Source organism: Myotis brandtii, unplaced genomic scaffold, assembly GCF_000412655.1.
Source record: "Myotis brandtii unplaced genomic scaffold, ASM41265v1 scaffold506, whole genome shotgun sequence".
NCBI lineage: Eukaryota > Metazoa > Chordata > Mammalia > Chiroptera > Vespertilionidae > Myotis > Myotis brandtii.
The window spans coordinates 3,676,967-3,694,941 of NW_005369287.1; the positions used below are offsets into that span (position 1 = coordinate 3,676,967).

At 48.9% G+C, this 17,975-nt stretch overlaps 1 protein-coding gene across 1 annotated transcript in view; it reads left to right on the forward strand.

The window, feature by feature from the left end:
• Positions 1-17,975, forward strand: part of OSBPL10 (oxysterol binding protein-like 10) — a 206,488-nt gene that overhangs the window by 177,309 nt on the left and 11,204 nt on the right. The window contains exons 8-9 of the mRNA XM_014548387.1: positions 8,964-9,113; positions 14,794-15,271. Of these exons, the coding sequence (XP_014403873.1) occupies positions 8,964-9,113; positions 14,794-15,271 (628 nt within the window). The remainder of the gene's footprint in view (positions 1-8,963; positions 9,114-14,793; positions 15,272-17,975) is intronic.

Sequence of the window (17,975 nt, forward strand, 5' to 3'; positions counted from 1 at the left end):
AGTCTGTTCGATGCTGCTCTGCCTCTGTATCTATTTTTGTTCATCAGTTTATAATGGTCTTTATTATCCATAAATGAGTGAGATCATGTGGTATTTTTCTTTCATTGACTGGCTTATTTCACCTAGCATAATGCTCTCCAGTTCCATCCATGCTGCTGCAAGTGGTAAGAATTCCTTCTTTTTTACAGCAGCATAGTATTCCATTGTGTAGATGTACCACAGTTTCCTAATCCATTCATCTGCTGATGGGAGCGCACCCTATGTCTTAACCCTTTGCTTTTCCTCTTACCAGTAGCCAGGAAGGCTAGCATGGGTCTCAAGTGAGTTCCTTCCCTACCTTTCCCGGGCCTTCTAGAACAGCGGTCACCAACCTTTCGGACCTCACGGACCACCAGTGGTCCACGGACCACCGGTTGGCGACCGCTGCTCTAGGGAACGTGGCCACGTGGGTGGCAGGCCCCCTGCTCCTGTCACTCCAGACTGTAGCTGGTCTTCTGGGGCCAGTTGATGGCCTGCCTCTCTGATTCACCGTCCTTGCTGCTTGTGTTTGTCTCTTGTGGTTCCTGGATCTGCTGTGCACTTGGCTGAGACTTTCTTGGACATTTCTGTGTGTTCCCTCCTGGTGGAGCCCCAGATCCAGGACCTGGAGGTCAGGACCATGGCCTATTTGGGGGCCCTGGACCTTTTGCAGGCCCAGAGCCCTGAGTGTCCTCACTGCTGGGGGTCCTGGGAAAGGAGTGTGGGCTGCATCATACAGCTTCCAGTGCTGCCGGAAGGAGGGGCCCAGGAGGAGGTGGCGGGCGCTTTAGCAGTGGCTTCTAGATCCACAAGCCCACGGGTACCACCACGTACCCAGTGCGAAAGCCAGAGGCCACAGAGCAGTGGCGTTTGCTAGGCATTTCCTCTGAGCTGTGGGTGGTTCCTCCTCCGTTTCACAGACGAGGACCCTGGGCCTGACGGGCGGGAGGTAGTGCATGCAGCATTTACACTCAGGGCCGCCTCTGCACCGAAGCTCGGTGCTCGCCCTTTATGCTTCGATGCCTCCCAGGGCTCTGGGATTGTGTGCTTCTGTTTTTGTGGCCTCTTTCTTTTCCTATCGTGACTTTGATCCCTGTGCTAACAAGCTTCCTGTGAGTTTGGAAATGTGACCCATGCTGCACGTGCAACACCCAGGGCTGTGGCGACCCTGCCCCTCAACCCCGCCCAGCTTCGCTCTCAGGAAGTCCCGCCCAGCCCTGGCCAGGCCGGTAACTCAGTGCTGGATGTGGTTTGCCGGTGCTAGACTTCGATGCCACACAGCTAGACTCAGCTGTGTGGCTTGTGGCCTCTCGGTTCCTGCATGTGGGTGGCCGGGACTCTCGCTGGGCTGCGTCAGAAGCCACCACTGCATCTGCTGCTGCTGCTTGCTTGTACTTTTTGGTCCTTTGTTTAGATTGTCTTTGTTCCTTCCCAGTTCCTCTCTTTGTTGCTTTCATTGGGTTTCCAAGCAGATAATGTGGAAATGAGAAAAGGGCTGATGCTGCCACCTCCTCTGAATGCTCCCCTGGAATGTTTTGAAAGGAGCCCCGACGGGTAGAATTATTCCCGACTGTCTCGGCTGATGCTGTCCTTCTGCCTTCCAGGGCGTGCTTTACTGAAACTTCACCCTCTCTGCAGGTCGGCCCCTTGGCTCAGGAGGAGCCTCTGTCCTTCCAGTCTATGAGAGCCAAGTGTGGCAAGTGTGTGTGTATGTGTGGTTAGAGCAAGACAGCAGCGCCGCCCCTGGGAGGCAGCAGAAGGATTGTGATGTCAGTGGCCACCAACTCACATCTGCAAAATGGCAGCTGGGACCATGCTGTGTGGACATGCCTGTGCTCGAACCTCTTAAGGATAAGAGACAACGTCTCCGTCGGGTCCCCGTCACCCCCCCAACAGTGGCCTCATTGTACCTACCTCCAAGATAAAGTCCCCTAAATAGGGTGGTGGCCTTCAGCGCACAGTTGGCCACCTGGCTTTGGACGTGGCTCCACACAGAATAGAAGGATGTTTGAGACAGAAGATATTACACGTGACAGCTGCCCTGCATCAGGGCTAGGGCGCATCCGCTGGACTAGACACACCATCCGAAGACGTGTGTCCGACCACAAGCTCTTTGGTATAATTTCTGACCAGAAGAGAGCATCATCCAGTCAACTGAGAGGCCCTCCGCCCAGCACGGGTGGCCTCCTCTGGGGGAATTAGAGGCAGGTGCTAAAGAGACTGTTCCGGAGGACACCCCCCCGGTGCTAGCGTGGGAAGGACAGGTCATCAGGAGCAGCAACTTTTCCATTCCTATAACAAAACATTATGTCTGCGTGTGTCCTCGGGGGAAATGGTTTTCCCCAGCACGTGAAGGAGAGGGCCCTGCACTTGATAGTCATGCGATAACCATTTCTTCCTGGGGGATGAGGGACAAAAATGCCAAGTGGATTCACCGGACTGCAGGCCATCTTTGTGCACTCCAAGCTGGGCGGATGTCATTGACTTGGGTACAAAGCTGGACTGGGTCTTCGAGTGCAGCTACACCAGTGTTCGTGACCTTGGGCTGTGAGAGGGGACTTCTTAGGATGTAAAATATTACTAATATGAAGATACACTATGAGGATCAAGGAATGATTGTGGTACTTTGGTTAAATATGCGGTGAATATTGAAATGAAAAGAAAATGACTAGAGGGAAAAGGGACTAAATCCTTGGTTTTATGGATTCCATAAATGTCATCAACGACAGTAATACCATTATCGTTAGAACCCCCCAAAAATTGGTTCAGTAGTTGGTCCCTGGGCACCTGTACCTCTTAGGCCAGAGGTGGGGAACATCTATCCTGTGGCCTGTATAAGGTCCGTGAAATCATTTGGTCTGGCCCTGCCAAGGCATTAGGGGCGAGTTAATTAAATGTGTGACCAAATATAGCAGGCTCATTTTTAAGTTGATAACTTTGTATGGCCCACGAATGATGTTATAGATACCCAAATGCCCTTGGCAGACAAAAGGTTCCCCATCCCTGTCCAAGACACTCGGATGCCTTGCTTCTCCTCCAATAGTCACCGTGTTTCTTTATTCTTCTCCTTGGTCTGTCACTTACCTATTCTTCCCATCTCTCCGGCCCCCTAACCTGTATCCATGTTTCAACTTCACATTTCTCTTTTTCTAGGACCTTTCATTTTCTGGCAAACCAACTTCTATTGACTCTGATCCCCCAGGAAACAGAAGCAGACTTGCCCTGGTGGCCATTCCTGCATGTGATTGCATGTTCTGTGTAGTTGTGGGATGAGAAGTTACATAGGAGGACACACATTCCCTGGTTATTCCTTTGTCTGGGCTGCTGTGTGTCATGACGTTTCTCTCATTTGAGTACATCGAGGGTGGTGCTTTGGGTCTTCTCCATCCCCACCTTTCTGTGGTCCTCAGAATACTAGATTTCCTCCTTGCCATGGCTGGGTTTCCCCATTTTCCCATAAAGACATTATCTGCACAGTGTTTGCTTTTTGTCCTTCAATATCAAGGCTCTTTGGTATGACTCAGTTCGCCCCATGCCTCCGTGCCAACGTAGCAGTATGCGGGGAGAGATGCCAGGCTTTAAAATGATGGAGCTGCAGTGTGCTCGCTGCCGGAGGAGAGTTGGATGTTCTTGCCCTCGCTGGCTGTGTTTTCTGTCCTGGCTCAGGTGGACTTTCAGGATAGTGACAGATCAGTTGAATTCTGTGAGTTTTGTTTTTCTGATGACGCTTATTGACTTGGGCAGAAGACCACACTGTAGGAGCCCACTTAATCCGTGTAGACCCCTGGCACCTGTATGTCTGTGATGTAATGGCTCTGGCACGGCCTTGCTCCCTGTTCAACAGGAAAAGGGCTTCTTCAAAGGTTGGTTATGCCACCTCACAGGCCTTTCCCAAAATGGTTCAAATCTGAGGATTCAGCCCTTGGAGTTAAGACCCTAGGTTAATAGGCATTTATAAATCAAGAGGACATTAGTAGGTCAAACTGCTTATATTGGCTCCACTTCTCTGAGCACCAGGTTTTAGTTAAGAAAGAAGAGAAGGTCATTGTGGAGAAAGAAGAAAGGGTTGGATGTGCACTGTCTGAGAAAAGGAAAATAGGAGTGAGGCTCAGGAAAGGGGAGTAGATTTGAGGAGCGGGGGGTTGGGGGGTGGGGGGGGTGGAGTGAGGCCTGCGGTAAGGAAATGAATGGACTCTGAAGATAAATGTCTGTTTCCTGGTTTTTCTTGGAACTGACCCAGACTGTAGTTAAATTACATATGTGTGTTGAATAAAATAGATTGGAATGCCAGTCTTGCTTGGAATTTACATTTGTATTGAAGAAATTAGGTTTTTGTTAAAGAGATGAGAGCAGTGTGTCCCCTACACTGGTAAAAGGAAAATAGGAGGCTCAGGAAAGGGGAGTAGATTTGAGGAGCGGGGGGTTGGGGGGTTGGGGGGGTGGAGTGAGGCCTGCGGTAAGGAAATGAATGGACTCTGAAGATAAATGTCTGTTTCCTGGTTTTTCTTGGAACTGACCCAGACTGTAGTTAAATTACATATGTGTGTTGAATAAAATAGATTGGAATGCCAGTCTTGCTTGGAATTTACATTTGTATTGAAGAAATTAGGTTTTTGTTAAAGAGATGAGAGCAGTGTGTCCCCTACACTGGTGTCCCCCTGGAGAAGACTGTTGTGGAACACAAGTCACACTTTCGCTTCTGGTTTGGGCCTCACCATAGTCTCATGGGTGTGCTGCCCCCTACTGGATGAGAAGTGGAGGTGTGGTTAAGGGCAGGGGTGGTGCATCTGCAGATGCTGAGACTGTCTGATTGGACCGCTTCCTACCATAAGAGTCTCTCCCTCTTACATGATCTCAGACCCTTTGGTTCTTGAGAGGCCCAGAGGTCAGCCCAGGGCCAGACACGCTTCTAAGAATCCAAGATCAGCAGGGATCCCCTCTCTCCAGAAAAATGCCCAGACATACAATTTTTATATAAAACATCAAGGGCTGTGATAGATATCTTAAGGAGTGTCCGTAGGGCCCACATTAAGAGCCCTTGTTCTGGGGCACAGGTCACGCTAAGCTACCGAGGAGTGGTCCCCAAACCCCAGCCTGCCACGTGGCCTTTTGCTCTTCCTCACATTTCTTGTCCTTACCCACGTTTGCTAATAGGCATGATGAGTCACTTGATTTTTGTAGCCCCGAGTTGTTCACATGGTAGAAATACCGAGTCATAATTTTTGTTTTTATTAAGAACCTCATTATTCCAAAGCCTGCTTCTCTTTCAAACACATTTTCATTTCATTTTATCTTCAAGTTTGGCTGCATTTTTATGGCTGAGCTGGCTCATTTGCAAAGATCTCTGGGGGATGGGGTATTTAAAGATTCTTCTTAAGTCTTATGAAGTTTCTCAGCATTAGAAAACCATTTCTCATTTTCAGTTTCTTCTGAGATGGAGAAACACTGTTCTGCCACCTTTGACCACCTCGAGGCAGCTGTCATCACTTTACAAGCAGAAATCCATAGGGACCACAAGGTGTGGGCATGCGGGGGCCCCGGACAGAAGCAGAGCTCTGGGAGAGGGAGGGTGAGAATGTGGGCCTGATTATGGAGAACAGACTGAGAGCCAGTGCCCATTAGCGCTGTTTTGGATTTCACATCAGAGTAGCAGAATCAACAAACCTTGACCCCAAAAGGGAAGAAGGCTTTCTGTCTTTAAAACTCCTTCCAAGCCTGGCTCTAAACTGTCCATTTCTATTATTATTATTATTATTATTATTATTATTAATTTCAGAGAGAGGAAGGGAGAGGGAGAGAGGGATAGAAACATCAATGATGAGAATCACTGATCAGCTGCCTCCTGCACGCCCCCTACTGGGGACCGAGCCTGCAACCCAGGCATGTGCCTTGACTGGAAATCAAACTGTGACCTCCTGGTTCATAAGTTGACACTCAACCACTGAGCCACATGGGCTGGGCCAAGCCTTCCATTTCTTGCAGTGCTTGCTCTCAGGTGCTTTGTGGGTGTTGACATATTTACGTTGCCAATAGACACCTTTCTAAATGAGCCCCACAGTTCTATCTACACCTACGCAATGCCTTCAATTTGGACCCAAAACAGAGGGTGGTCTCACCTTCCTGCAAAGGACTGAGTTCCAGTGAGGGTGGGATTGTGGGTATCATCTAAGACAGCAGTCGCCAACCTTTCAGACCTCAGGGACCACCAGTGGTCCATGGACCACATGTTGGCAACCACTGATCTAAGATGTTCATTAACAATGTGGTGATTGAAACCAGCTGCTTCTTTTTTTTTAAGCCCCTGATTGTTTACTTGAGGTTGGACAGGAGAATTTTTTGCAAACCATCCTGTAAGAGAAAGGGCAAGCTCTCAGAAGCTGTGGGAGACAGAACTATTGCTGGATCTGTGTTTCAGCTGAGGGCACTGCTTGCTGAGGATCTGAGCCAAGGAGGCAGATGTGTGTCAGGCTCCCCTCGGCCTTTCTTCCTTGGCAGGACTTCAGGGCCCCAGGAGCTCTGGCCCCAAGTCACCTGGAGTGAGCCAGTTTCTGGGGCCCGTGTACCAGCCTTCATTCTCTCTGCTGGAGCCAGTGTCTCTGAGAGTCATCATCAGACACAGAGGAAACGTGTTGTTGTGTGTGGTGGGAAGAGCTGGAGAGGCTCGTGTGCACGTTCATGCATGTTCTTAGTATCACGGGTCTTGCTAAAGGCTTCCTTGGTTACTGGAATGGGGGACGAGCTGGGTTGAATTTTCAAGTCAGGCAGACAGCAGGAGGAGGTGAGCACGTAGCGCTGAGTGGGGCAGGGAGTGGGCCGGATGGCGAGTTCTCTGTGTACCGGCTTGTGGGCAAACGGGAAATCACATTTTCAGAAGAAAGGATCATTCTTTGCTTCAGAAACCTTACGGCTGCCTCACTTGAGCTATTGATTTGTTTAGCTTGCAATCAGTACTTTGTGAAAACAACTAATTTCAAGCAGGAATAATTGCTCTCAAAATGTAGCTACCTTTGTTGTCGAGATGTTTAAGGACTTTGCATGCCACCCCCACCCCCTTGGGTGCATGACGGTGCCTTGATTTGTTTGTGATTGTCCGTTTTCCTCCCAAAGCAAGATGCCCAGGCATCGCCCTCTCCTCCCCCAGCTGCCCTGGGTTGAGGGGAGGTCTGTTGATACAAATTACCGCCTACCAGGTCACCACAAAGAAGTAGCAACTGCTTGGCTGGCATAGCGCAGTGGTTGAGCATCGTCTATGAACCAGGAGATCACAGTTTGATTCCCGGTCAGGGTACATGCCGGGGTTGCAGGCTCATCCCCTGTGTGTGGGGCGAGCAGGAGGCAGCCGATTGATAATTCTCTCTCATCATTGATGTTTCTCTCTCTCTTTCTCTCTCTCTCTCCCTCTCCCTCTCCCTCTCCCTTCCTCTCTGAAATCAATAAAAAATATATTAAAAAATAAAGTAGCATCAGCAGCACGTTTGCCACTGAAAGGATTGTGTCTGAGTTCTCTGACTTCCCAGCATGGAATCAGGGCAGCCCGGAGCCCCCAGATATCCCTCCGGTTAGTCTCCTCTGGACCAGGACGGAGCCCGGCGCCCTCAGTATATTCTGGCAAAGGCACTTGCCGATGATGTCACACATTGCGATGAGGCCAGAACCAGGCACGCGATGGAGGAAACCCAACTCTTGGCTGGGAAAGCCCCCTGGGCATCACTGAGGCTGCCCTGCTGTCAGCCCAGAAGTGGGGTTACTCAGAGAAGACTTGGGAAATTTTAATTTCAAATTTTAAAAATGCCTGCTCCGGGGCAGGGGGAGTACCGTGTCTCCTCTGGAGTGCTGGTAAGGAAGGGCCAGCACGAGTCTGTTCGGCCAGACATTGCAACCACCTCGATCACTGAGACCACCTTTGCGGATTGGAAGTGCCATTAAATAAAATGAGATCGTTCTGTCCATTGAGGTTTATAAATCGTTCGTTTTTGCATGGACATTTGGGCAAGTCTGTATGCTTTTATATGTAATGCCTTTGCGCCCTGCATTGCTGTATGCTGACTTCACTGTGTCTGACCAGTCATTAGGAACGGTTGTATAATGTTGTATGCAGTGTTTTTGTTTACATGAAAACAAGTACCATAAGAACATAGATAAGTGTGCAATGGTTACTTTTTTTCAACAGAATTCTGCAGACAGCTTGACATGGTCGCCAGAGTGCTTGGTTCTTGGGTATTGAAAACTTTGTGCTCAGTCATTCCCTTTTGCACATTTTGTTTATTAACTTGCCTGTTGTTGTTGTTTTTTTTATGTTCTTGGAAAAATGGAACCGAGCAATTGAATTAATAAACTTGCATGAGGAAAGCAGGATTTGGTGGCCAGCATGTATCTCAGCATTCTTATAAAGCCTCAGAGTTGGTCTTGACATTTTCATTTTTGCCTCCCTCCCTAGATGAATGCCAACTCACTTTTCATACTTGCTGTTGTAATATTAATTGATGTAAAACAGTTGAGGGTAAATTTTCTCATAAAATAAGGTAATCTCAGCCCATCCCTGGGGTATCAGACCTTTTCTTAAACATAGAAAAAATTATATTAGATATAAAGTGTCCTGGGTTGTGCAAGTTAATAGGAGAATATTGTTTGGGAATGGCCAAGGTTAAGGGGGCTCATTCCTGAATGTTATAGTTTCTTAAAGGGCAGGGATCTTTCTTGTCAGGGGAAGTCCTTCGGCCAGAAGGCTCACTCATAGGAGGTGATGGGGAGATCAGAGGGCATGTGCAGTAGCTAAGGATGTCCTGCATCCCAAAAAGGGTCATCCTCCACCCTATGGCCAGTAGGACCGGCCTCCTGGGTCAGAACCGGGCTCCCTCTGTCATTGCCAAGCATATGGGTTCGAGTGCTGTGCTGCTCACTTCCGCTGGAACCGCTGGTGATTTTTATTGATGATCTTTTTGTAGCCGAACTCAGGCCCTGAATTGGTTTTGTCCGAAGATGAAAAAAGTGACACTGAAGATAAGGAAGAGGCAGAACTGGGCGTCATGGAGGATCAGCGCAGTGTAATTCTTCATCTCATCTCGCAGCTCAAACTTGGAATGGATTTGACCAAGGTAGGTCGGCGTGTCCCACTGGGTTCGTGGCCGGTGGTTTGGGTGCCATCTCTCAGTCTTCCCGGCTCATCATCTTTCCTTGTGGGGAGACTGGGAAAGCTGAAGGGATGAGCTGAGTTGCAGCCAAGTCTGGCTATTCCAGGAATAACTGGAAAGGAGATTCATGCTCATCCTCAGAGCGTGTGCCTTGCCATTTGCTTCCTTGCGGGAGCTGTGACTCTACAGGGCAGGGGAGCGCCAGAAAAGGCCGAGGAGATGATAAGGAAACTTCAGGAGAGGATACTCTTGTTTCCTGCTGTGTCCTAGAGAAGGTGAAAGACGGCCTATGGAGATAGATATGACTCAGTGGCCACAGGGAGAAGCCAGGAGGGAGGAAAACAGTGGAGCCAGAGCGAGGCCATTGTGCACACCAAGGCGTGACCTGCTGCTGCTGTCACTCGCTTTCACAGCTTAGCTAGTCCCCAAAGGCAACCTTGTTGGTGATCCAATCTCATTGTCCACGTGCAGAGAAACAAACCCGCTGGTTGGTACAGGTGCAGCTAACTCTTCCTGGCAGTGGATTACCTACCCTTTATTTTGTCAGGTTGGGTTTTTGTGTGTGTTTCCCCGGGTTTCCTTAAAGGATTACATAGGTCCATCTCGGAGGGTGGTCTTGGCCTCTCTTTGTTTGCTTATTTGCACTGGGTAGGTTTGCCAGGCTGAGGACAGGGTGCTGTATTATGTAGGTAATTCTCAAGGTTATGAAGTTAACGGATGTTTCTTTGGAGAAAATCGCACCCGCTCTGGGCCTTCCTTGGCAGAGGCCTGTGGTTCCCCCTGATGGGAAGGGACTGTCCCTCTTTCTGGGGGCACTTTGACTTTCTTGGTGGGCAATGGATTATTTCAAAGTTTCTTAGGGCCCTGCCTGAAGTTACTTCTAGATGGATGCCGCTGTAAATGTAATTAATCGTTCTCTGAGTCCCGAGTGTAGATCTTCTCTTTTTTTCCCTTTCCCCAAAGTAGTTCATTGTCTTAATTATGTTAATGGGAGAAAAGGCAGCCCTTATTGATGGCTCCATAAATCTGCAGCACTGATTCTAGCCATTTGGACGCCATCATCTGTACAGCTGGGCCATCACTCACCGCTCCGTTGGAGGCAGACAGCCCAATTAGTACTCACCAATTCCTGGCTCGATCTCCAGTGTCCCCCGCCCAAGAAACGGATGATTAAGTGACTTATTTGCGAAGGCAGATCGTATGAGAGAGAGAAATCTGCTTTAATGAAAAGTGTGATATCTTGCCTGGCGCGTTCAAGGTGCTGGTTTTGAAAGGCACCTGTCTGGTGTTCTGCACAAACACCATCAGAACATTCCAAGAAGAGATGAAAGGGGAAGCAGTCACCCCACTCCCAGCCCATCCGCTCCATCTCCCCAGGTATTCTGCTTTTCCCATCTCAGACAAAGCCTCAGCGCCATTGTCAAGAGCAGAAACATAGCTGGTGGGTTGGACTTGGCGTAGGCTGTGAGATCATACTCCCCGAGACTGTAATTTCGGGAGGGTTGTCTTGGAAAATGGATAAGTTCTCAGGTATTGCATCTCTAGTAGAGCCTTTTTTTCTTTTTCCTCCAATTTTTTTTTATTGTACATTTTCTAATCTACAGTAGAGTTGCAAGAATAGTACAGTGATCTTCCATGTATCACCTTTATTGGCCAGTTAACATTTTGCTACTTGGCATTTATTTCTTCTCCCTTCTTTCCTCTCTCCTTCTCCGCTGCCTCTTTCCATTTCCCTCTCTCCCCCTCTGTGCATATCTATGTGTATGTGTGTTTTTGATGAACCATTTCGGAGTGTGTTGTAATGAGTATCTCGAACAATAGCACATTTCTCTTACACAATACATTTGTCACACTTGGGAAATTTAACATTGCTGCCAAACTGTTTCATCTATGACCCATCATAAAAGTTCCCCAGATTGTCCCAATCCTCTTTATAGCTTTAATAAGAGCAAAAAGAGCATTGTGGGTGCTGTGATGGAGATGAGTGTGGGGCTCCGTGAAGATACGAAGGAGGAGGTTGTTGGTTTAGCCTTGGCAGCAGGAGCTGCTGGGAAAGCTTCATAGAGGTTACTCTTGAGCTGAGTAGCTGTGTCATTTAGACAAGGCAGGAGAGAGGGCAGAACAGGGAAACGGGTGAATGTGAGTGTCGGGGAAGGGGAGCTTGTAAGGGAGGGCTGGGGCTGCAGTGACGGGTCATGTGAGACAAGAGGGAGGTGCGGGGCTAGATTCAACCTTACCTCTTGTAGAGATGTTAATAGACAGACTGGCTGTGGTGTGGAGAGAAGTAAGGGTGGGCATGACAGAAAGTGAAGGCCAGTTAGGAAGCTTCAGCTGTACTTTTCCAGAGGGGTCGCTATGCATGCCCTTTCTTTATTTTAAAAAAATTATTTTTCAACTACGGTTTACATTCAATATTTTGTATTAGCTTCAGGTGTATAGCATAGTGGTTAGCAGTCACACACTTTACAAAGTGTTCCCCTGATATTTCCAGTACCCATGGTATACATAGTTATTACAATATTGTTGACTGTATTCCCTATGCTGTACTTTCTACCCCCTGACTATTTTGTAACTACCAATCTGTACTACTTAATCCTTTCACCTTTTTCACCCAGTCTCCCACCCCCTGCCTCCCCTCTGGCAAACGTGTCTGTTCTCTGTATCTATGAGTCTGTTTCAACTTTGTTCATTTATTCTGTTCTTTAGATTTCACATATAATTGATATTATCAGTAATTGCCTTTCTCTGACTGACTTATTTCACTTAGCATAATACCCTCTAAGTCATTCCATGCTATCGCGAATGGTAAGATGTTTTATGGCCAAGTAATAACTATATATATAGCTCGTTTATGCACTCATTTATTGATGGGTGCTTGAGTTGCTTCCATATCTTGGCTATTACAAGTAATACTTCTATGAGCATAGGAATGCATATATTCTTTCAAATTAGTGTTTTGGGTTTCTTCGGATATATTTCCAGAAGTGGAATCGCTGGGTCATAAGGCAGTTCCATTTTTAATTATGTGAGGACCCTCCCTACTGTTTTCATGGTGGCCATGCACGAGTCAAGGTGGTTGAGCCACCTTCACTTGGAGTTCTGTGTGTCAGGGCTGACCACCTCGCTGTAATCCTGCCTGCTCCCTCCCTGGCTTGCGTCCTGATCAGAGGGTCCCCTGGGCCCCGGAAGGGAGAGAGCAGGATGTGGAATGATTTGGGGATAGTCTGGTGATGTGGACATTTGTGACTTTTCTTTCTAATTGACTTAGCCTCATTGAAGGGTTTTCCCAGGCTACTGAAGGCCAGAGTCCCTAACCTGCGTAGCCTGTCTGGAGTAATTCTTAGGGGAGAACTTGAGTGGCCCTGGGCGGGGGGCGGGGGCAGGAGAAGGAGAGATGGTGAATGTGTGAGGTTATTACGCCTCTCTGCTTTTTAAAAAATATATATTTTTATTGATCAGAGAGGAAGGGAGAAGGAGAGAGAGATAGAAACATCAAGGATGGGAGAGAATCACTGATTGGCTGCTTCCTGCATGCTCCACACTGGGGATCCAATCCCGCAACCCGGGCATATGCCCTGACCAGGAATCAAACCATGACCTCCTGGTTCATAGGTCAGTGCTCACCCCCTGAGCCACGCCATCCGGGCTTGTCTTTCTTCTTTACTCTGCCATCAGCCACCGGTGGGGGGAGGCCCCGGGAGAACAGCCAGCCGCCTGGAAGAGCAGACGCGGAGAGCATGGCGATGGGCTGAGTGACGACCTGTCCCACAGAAAGGCCCAGGCAGCGGTAGCAGTGGCATCTGAAGGCCATTCAGAGCCAGGTCGTACTTTTCCGGCTCAGATCCTTGAGATTCTCAATTTTGTCAGGCTGTGGCAGAAAGGAAATTAGGAAATCTCCTTTCATTTGATGGTTGTATTTTAAAGAATGTTTCTTCTTCCAGTACATTATAAAAGCAAAGCAGAAAGATACTCAGAAAAAGCATAAAAGTCATTCAGTTCTATCATCCAAGACAGATAGGTTAGCATTCAGGGTCTTTTTATGATTCTTAGATGGTGTTACATGTTCAATTTTACATCTGGTTGCTTTTTTGCTTAACACAGGGACATTTTCCTCTTGACACAGTTTTTAAATGAAAGATAGAACAACATTAAAAACGATACCAACCTCATCTCTGCAGTGGGCCGGGCTTCCTCCAGTTTCCTCTGAAATCTCGGTGCTTTGCTAATCTCATGCCTGTCTGTCTGTCTCTTTTCTCAGCACATCTGTCTCCCATTGTATCTAGATGCTTGGCAAGGAGAGGTCTTAGCGAGCTGAAGTAGAGACAGAGCTACAGACCTGTAAGCCATGGTATTCACGATCAGGGATGTGCCCCCTGGCAAACGTTCTCATGGGAGTTAGGGACTGTATAAAGGAAGGACAGGCCTGGTCCTGTAAGGTGGGAACGTACACCAGATGCATGACCTTGGTCAACTTGCTTGAACTTGAACTCGTGTGGCTCCTCTGCCCTCACTCGGAGGATGTCACGGAGGAGCCTAGAGGTCAAGGCCAGGCTTCCAGCTTCAAAACCCTGTGATTCCACACGAGGAGGAGCAATGTGAGATGCTCCAGGCCAAAAAGAGCTGTGTCATGCGGCTGCGAGGGAGGAATTGAGATACCCAGTAACTTAGTCATTTCGACATCACTGTTGAGTGATGAGAAGCAGGCTCTCTCTCCTTTGCATATCAGCAGGAGTCATGAGTTACCTGCTCTCCAGCCCAGTTTCGGAACACCCTTCATTTGCTTTAAGTGACCTAATGGTTGGGTTACAGGCACTTGGGTTATATGGCACCTGAGTGACCACTTGGATCCACTTTGTGTCAACGAGGAGTTTCTTTGTCCCATGCCTGTCGGAGCCGCTCAGATTTCTACTTATCTGCAGCAACGGGCAATAGCAAACCTGGGTACCCCTATGCCGGCCCATTGACCAGAAGACTCTGAGTGCCAGCCTACTTGTTTGTAACTTACGCTCGTTTCTTCTGGCCCTAGTGGTCCCTCTTCTCCGTGGCAGCTCTGTAGGCATTTGCCTGGTATTGGCCCTGCCTCCTAGAGCCCCGGCCAGGGGCTGACCACCCTCCTACTCTGCCCGCGTCTCATTGGGGTTTACGGGCTCCTCTTCTAACAGAGATCCCCAAATAGACACTCTCACTGATGGTGGGTCCTGGTCCTCCTGGACCCCCTTTGACCACCAGCAAACCCCAATGTCCATGTTTGTGGGAACACACTGAGCATCCTCCTGGCTGTGCCTGATTGAGGAAGAACATGAGAAAGCCCTTCCAAGCTGTTTTCTTCACACCAAGTAATGAGTGAAAGGGGGCTGTGGCGGCAGTGGAGAGACAGGGGCCATTGTTTTAGCCCAGAGGAGCCGAGAAGAAAATCACTCAGGTCATCAAAGTTAGGTCGGCGTTGATCCACCGCTGCAGCTACTTCAGTTTCTTCCGTATTATTTCTCCTGATTCGTCATTTGTGTACAAATCGAAAAACACTGGCCCCTGGCTTGAGCCCCTGTGACTTTGCTTGATGGGTGGCAGCCTTCATGTTTTTCCTTTCCGCTCTTCCATGTCACCGCAGGGACTCCTGTCTGACTGTGTCTCCTTCCAAATGCAGGTGGTGCTCCCCACCTTTATTCTGGAGAAGCGATCTTTGCTGGAGATGTATGCGGACTTCATGGCGCACCCGGACCTGCTGCTGGCCGTCACTGCGGGAGCCACGCCGGAGGAGAGAGTCATTTGCTTTGTGGAGTATTATCTCACCGCCTTCCACGAGGGCCGCAAGGGGGCCTTGGCCAAGAAGCCTTACAACCCCATCATCGGCGAGACATTTCACTGCTCCTGGGAGGTTCCCAGGGACAGAGTCAAGCCAAAGAGGACTGCCCCCCACTCTCCTCCCAGCCAGGAACACCTGATTGCCGAGGAGCCTGCGGAAAGCTACAAGCTACGGTTTGTGGCCGAGCAGGTGTCCCATCACCCACCCATCTCCTGCTTCTACTGTGAGTGCAAGGAGAAGAGACTGTGTATCAACACTCACGTATGGACCAAAAGCAAGTTCATGGGCATGTCCGTGGGGGTCTCTATGATAGGAGAAGGTAAGCCATGTCCCATGTTGGATGCAGTTTTGACTCTTCCACAGTGATGTTTGCATACCTGATAGATGATTGATGATTTTGTTTGTGGACTTCCTTGTTTTTGTTTTGTTTTGGAATTGGGGGTGAGTGAGTAGGTGGGTGAGTGTGTGGGTGGGAAAGAGGAAAGGGTTTTGTTATTTTGGGACCAGATCCTGGTAATTTTCCAATAGGGCCAAGGTGATGGACTAGACGGAATGTAACTATTTGCCTAACCGGCTGCCCCCCTGGATCTTCACATGCTATATGCATGTGTGTAGTGGCCTTACATAGGCTTTATTTTCAGCTTTGCATGAATATTAGAGTTGGCTCCAAATCCGTGAAACACATTTGTATTCATTCTCACCGAGTTCTGGCTCACAGACAATGAGGATGACAGTGCTACCTATTCACAATCTGCTCATAAAAATTCCCCGTCAAAGCTCTGGCCTCAGAGCTGCGGGTTCTGAAGCAAGCACGCAGTGTAATCGCACCCCTCCTGGGTAGAGTTTCTCGTTTAGCAAATAGCTGTGAAGGAAGTCGATGCGTTGTTTGAAGAAACCTGTAATAATCCTTGTGAAATTCAAGCCTCTGTGTTAGCAGCTCTTTACCTTCTTTTGAGTCTCAAATACTTTTGAGACTCAAGGATGTAGACTCACTTCCCAGAAAGAAAAAAACAAACACCCAAACTCAAAACTTGGCTTTCAGTTCAGGGCGTATATGGCTCCTTGAAAGCCCTTCTGAAACCCCGTGAGATAAGAACACCTTCCATTCACTTCGCACATTTTCACTGAGCACCTACTAGAAGTCAGACCTGGTCCTCCGAGCTGTGGATAGTTGCATGAACAAAACAATCCTTAAAAAGCATCTATGTCCTCATGAGGCTTCTGTCCTATTCTACGAGGGAAGCACAGTTATGTGCGTTGTGTTGGAAGGTAAATGCTTTGGAGAAAAAGGAAGCAGAGAGGGGAGCTGGAAGTGGTGTGGGGAAAGCAAGAGAGCTTTAGGATGGGTGGCGGCTGAGAAGGCCTCACTAGGAAGGTGACATGTAGGCCAAGACCTACAGGGGGTGATAAAGGACAAGGCAGAAGGAGAAACCAGAATTGGAGAAGGTCCGGGAGTCACAGGCGGCCCAGGAATGTAGACGGTGCGGTGGGCAGCAGGTGATGGATGACCAGGGGAGGGGGTGGCCGGCCGGAGGACGTTAGGGTCCTTCGAGGGCCATTGCAGGCCTGTTTCCCTGAAGCTGAGAAGATAAACTGACTCCAGGTGTTTCTGGAGGGGGAAGGGTGGAGGCCGGGTCTTTCATCTCTGGCCTCTCTTCTGATCCCAGTGACACGTTCCCCAACTCGGCCTCCTCGGCGGAACCCACGGCAGGGAGCTGCCCGGTGCAGCACCGTTTGGGTGAGGGCCACGCGGCAGGTCCCAACCGGCATGTGTCGGCCCAGGCCCCGGACCCTGCAGTGCTCTGAGCAGGGAGCTCGGGTTCGAACACTTCAGGCCGCTCTTACTGGTGAAAGCAGGGAGGACAGTGCAGGAGGAAGACTGCTCAGGGCCCCGTGGGGGAGGGTGATGTTCGCACTGATTTGTACACTTGCATCTGTAATAAGAGGTGAGAGTGGCGTGAATCTCGATGTTGACTTCTCTGGGGCTCTGTGTTTCCGTCGGTTGGCAAAGGCCCACCCAGTACCCCAAGGTCTGTACTGGTGAAGTCTTCCCCTTTGTTTCAGAACAGAACTGGGGATCTGGGAGATTCATTTCATTCTGTTTAATTTTATTACATGTCCTCAAATTCCCACATACTATATCATGTGAAGGAGAGACGTTCGTGTGCTAGAGAAGTAAAGCGTTGAGGCAGTTCCCACCCTCAGTTTATACTGAAGCCCATGGGAGTGGGAGATGGCCTGCACCTTCTACAGATACTGCGCCCCCTTTCTGTGACTGATTGATTGCTTTATCGATTCATTGATTGAATGACTGTTAAAATGTCATCTGGAATAACCCATCCAGCCATTAAGTTTTATTAGTATAGTAGAATAAACTTTCTTTGTTGTTAGTCCTCATCTGAAGATATTTTTCCCATTGCCTTTTTTTCCCCCCCAGAGAGTGGGAGGGGGAGAATAGGAGAGAGAGAGAGAGAGAGAGAGAGAGAGAGAGAGACAGACAGACAGACAGACAGACAGACAGACATGGATTGGTTGCCTGGTTGCCTCCTTCCCGCATGTTAATTAAATGTGCCAGCTTGTAACACGAGATCTTATTTCCCCGCAACAAAATACTCCGAAGCCAAGCGGTTCTGGTTCCTGGGCTCAGCTCCTTTGCGGGGCCGGGTATGGGAGACGGGTGTTTTCTTTCCCTCACTCATCCCCTGCGTGGATCCAGCAGATGCCATGAATCTTTTGACTGAGTCTGAAGTACCATTTTCCCAACCCACTCATTTTAAAAGTTAGAAATCAGAAGGATCCCCTTGCAATTTTGTGCGCAAATACATGGACTTATCTCTTAAATGACTGCCTTAGGCTGAGGCGTATTTAGCTACAATAAAATGCCATTATAAGGAGCTTCATTCTGCCTTGGATTCACTTAGGTTGCAGCTCAGAGCCTGTCCCCCACCCCCATTGTCCTCAGCTCTGGCATTGCAACCCCTAATTGAGACACTGCAGTCACCCCATGCGCTTTGTCCACTACT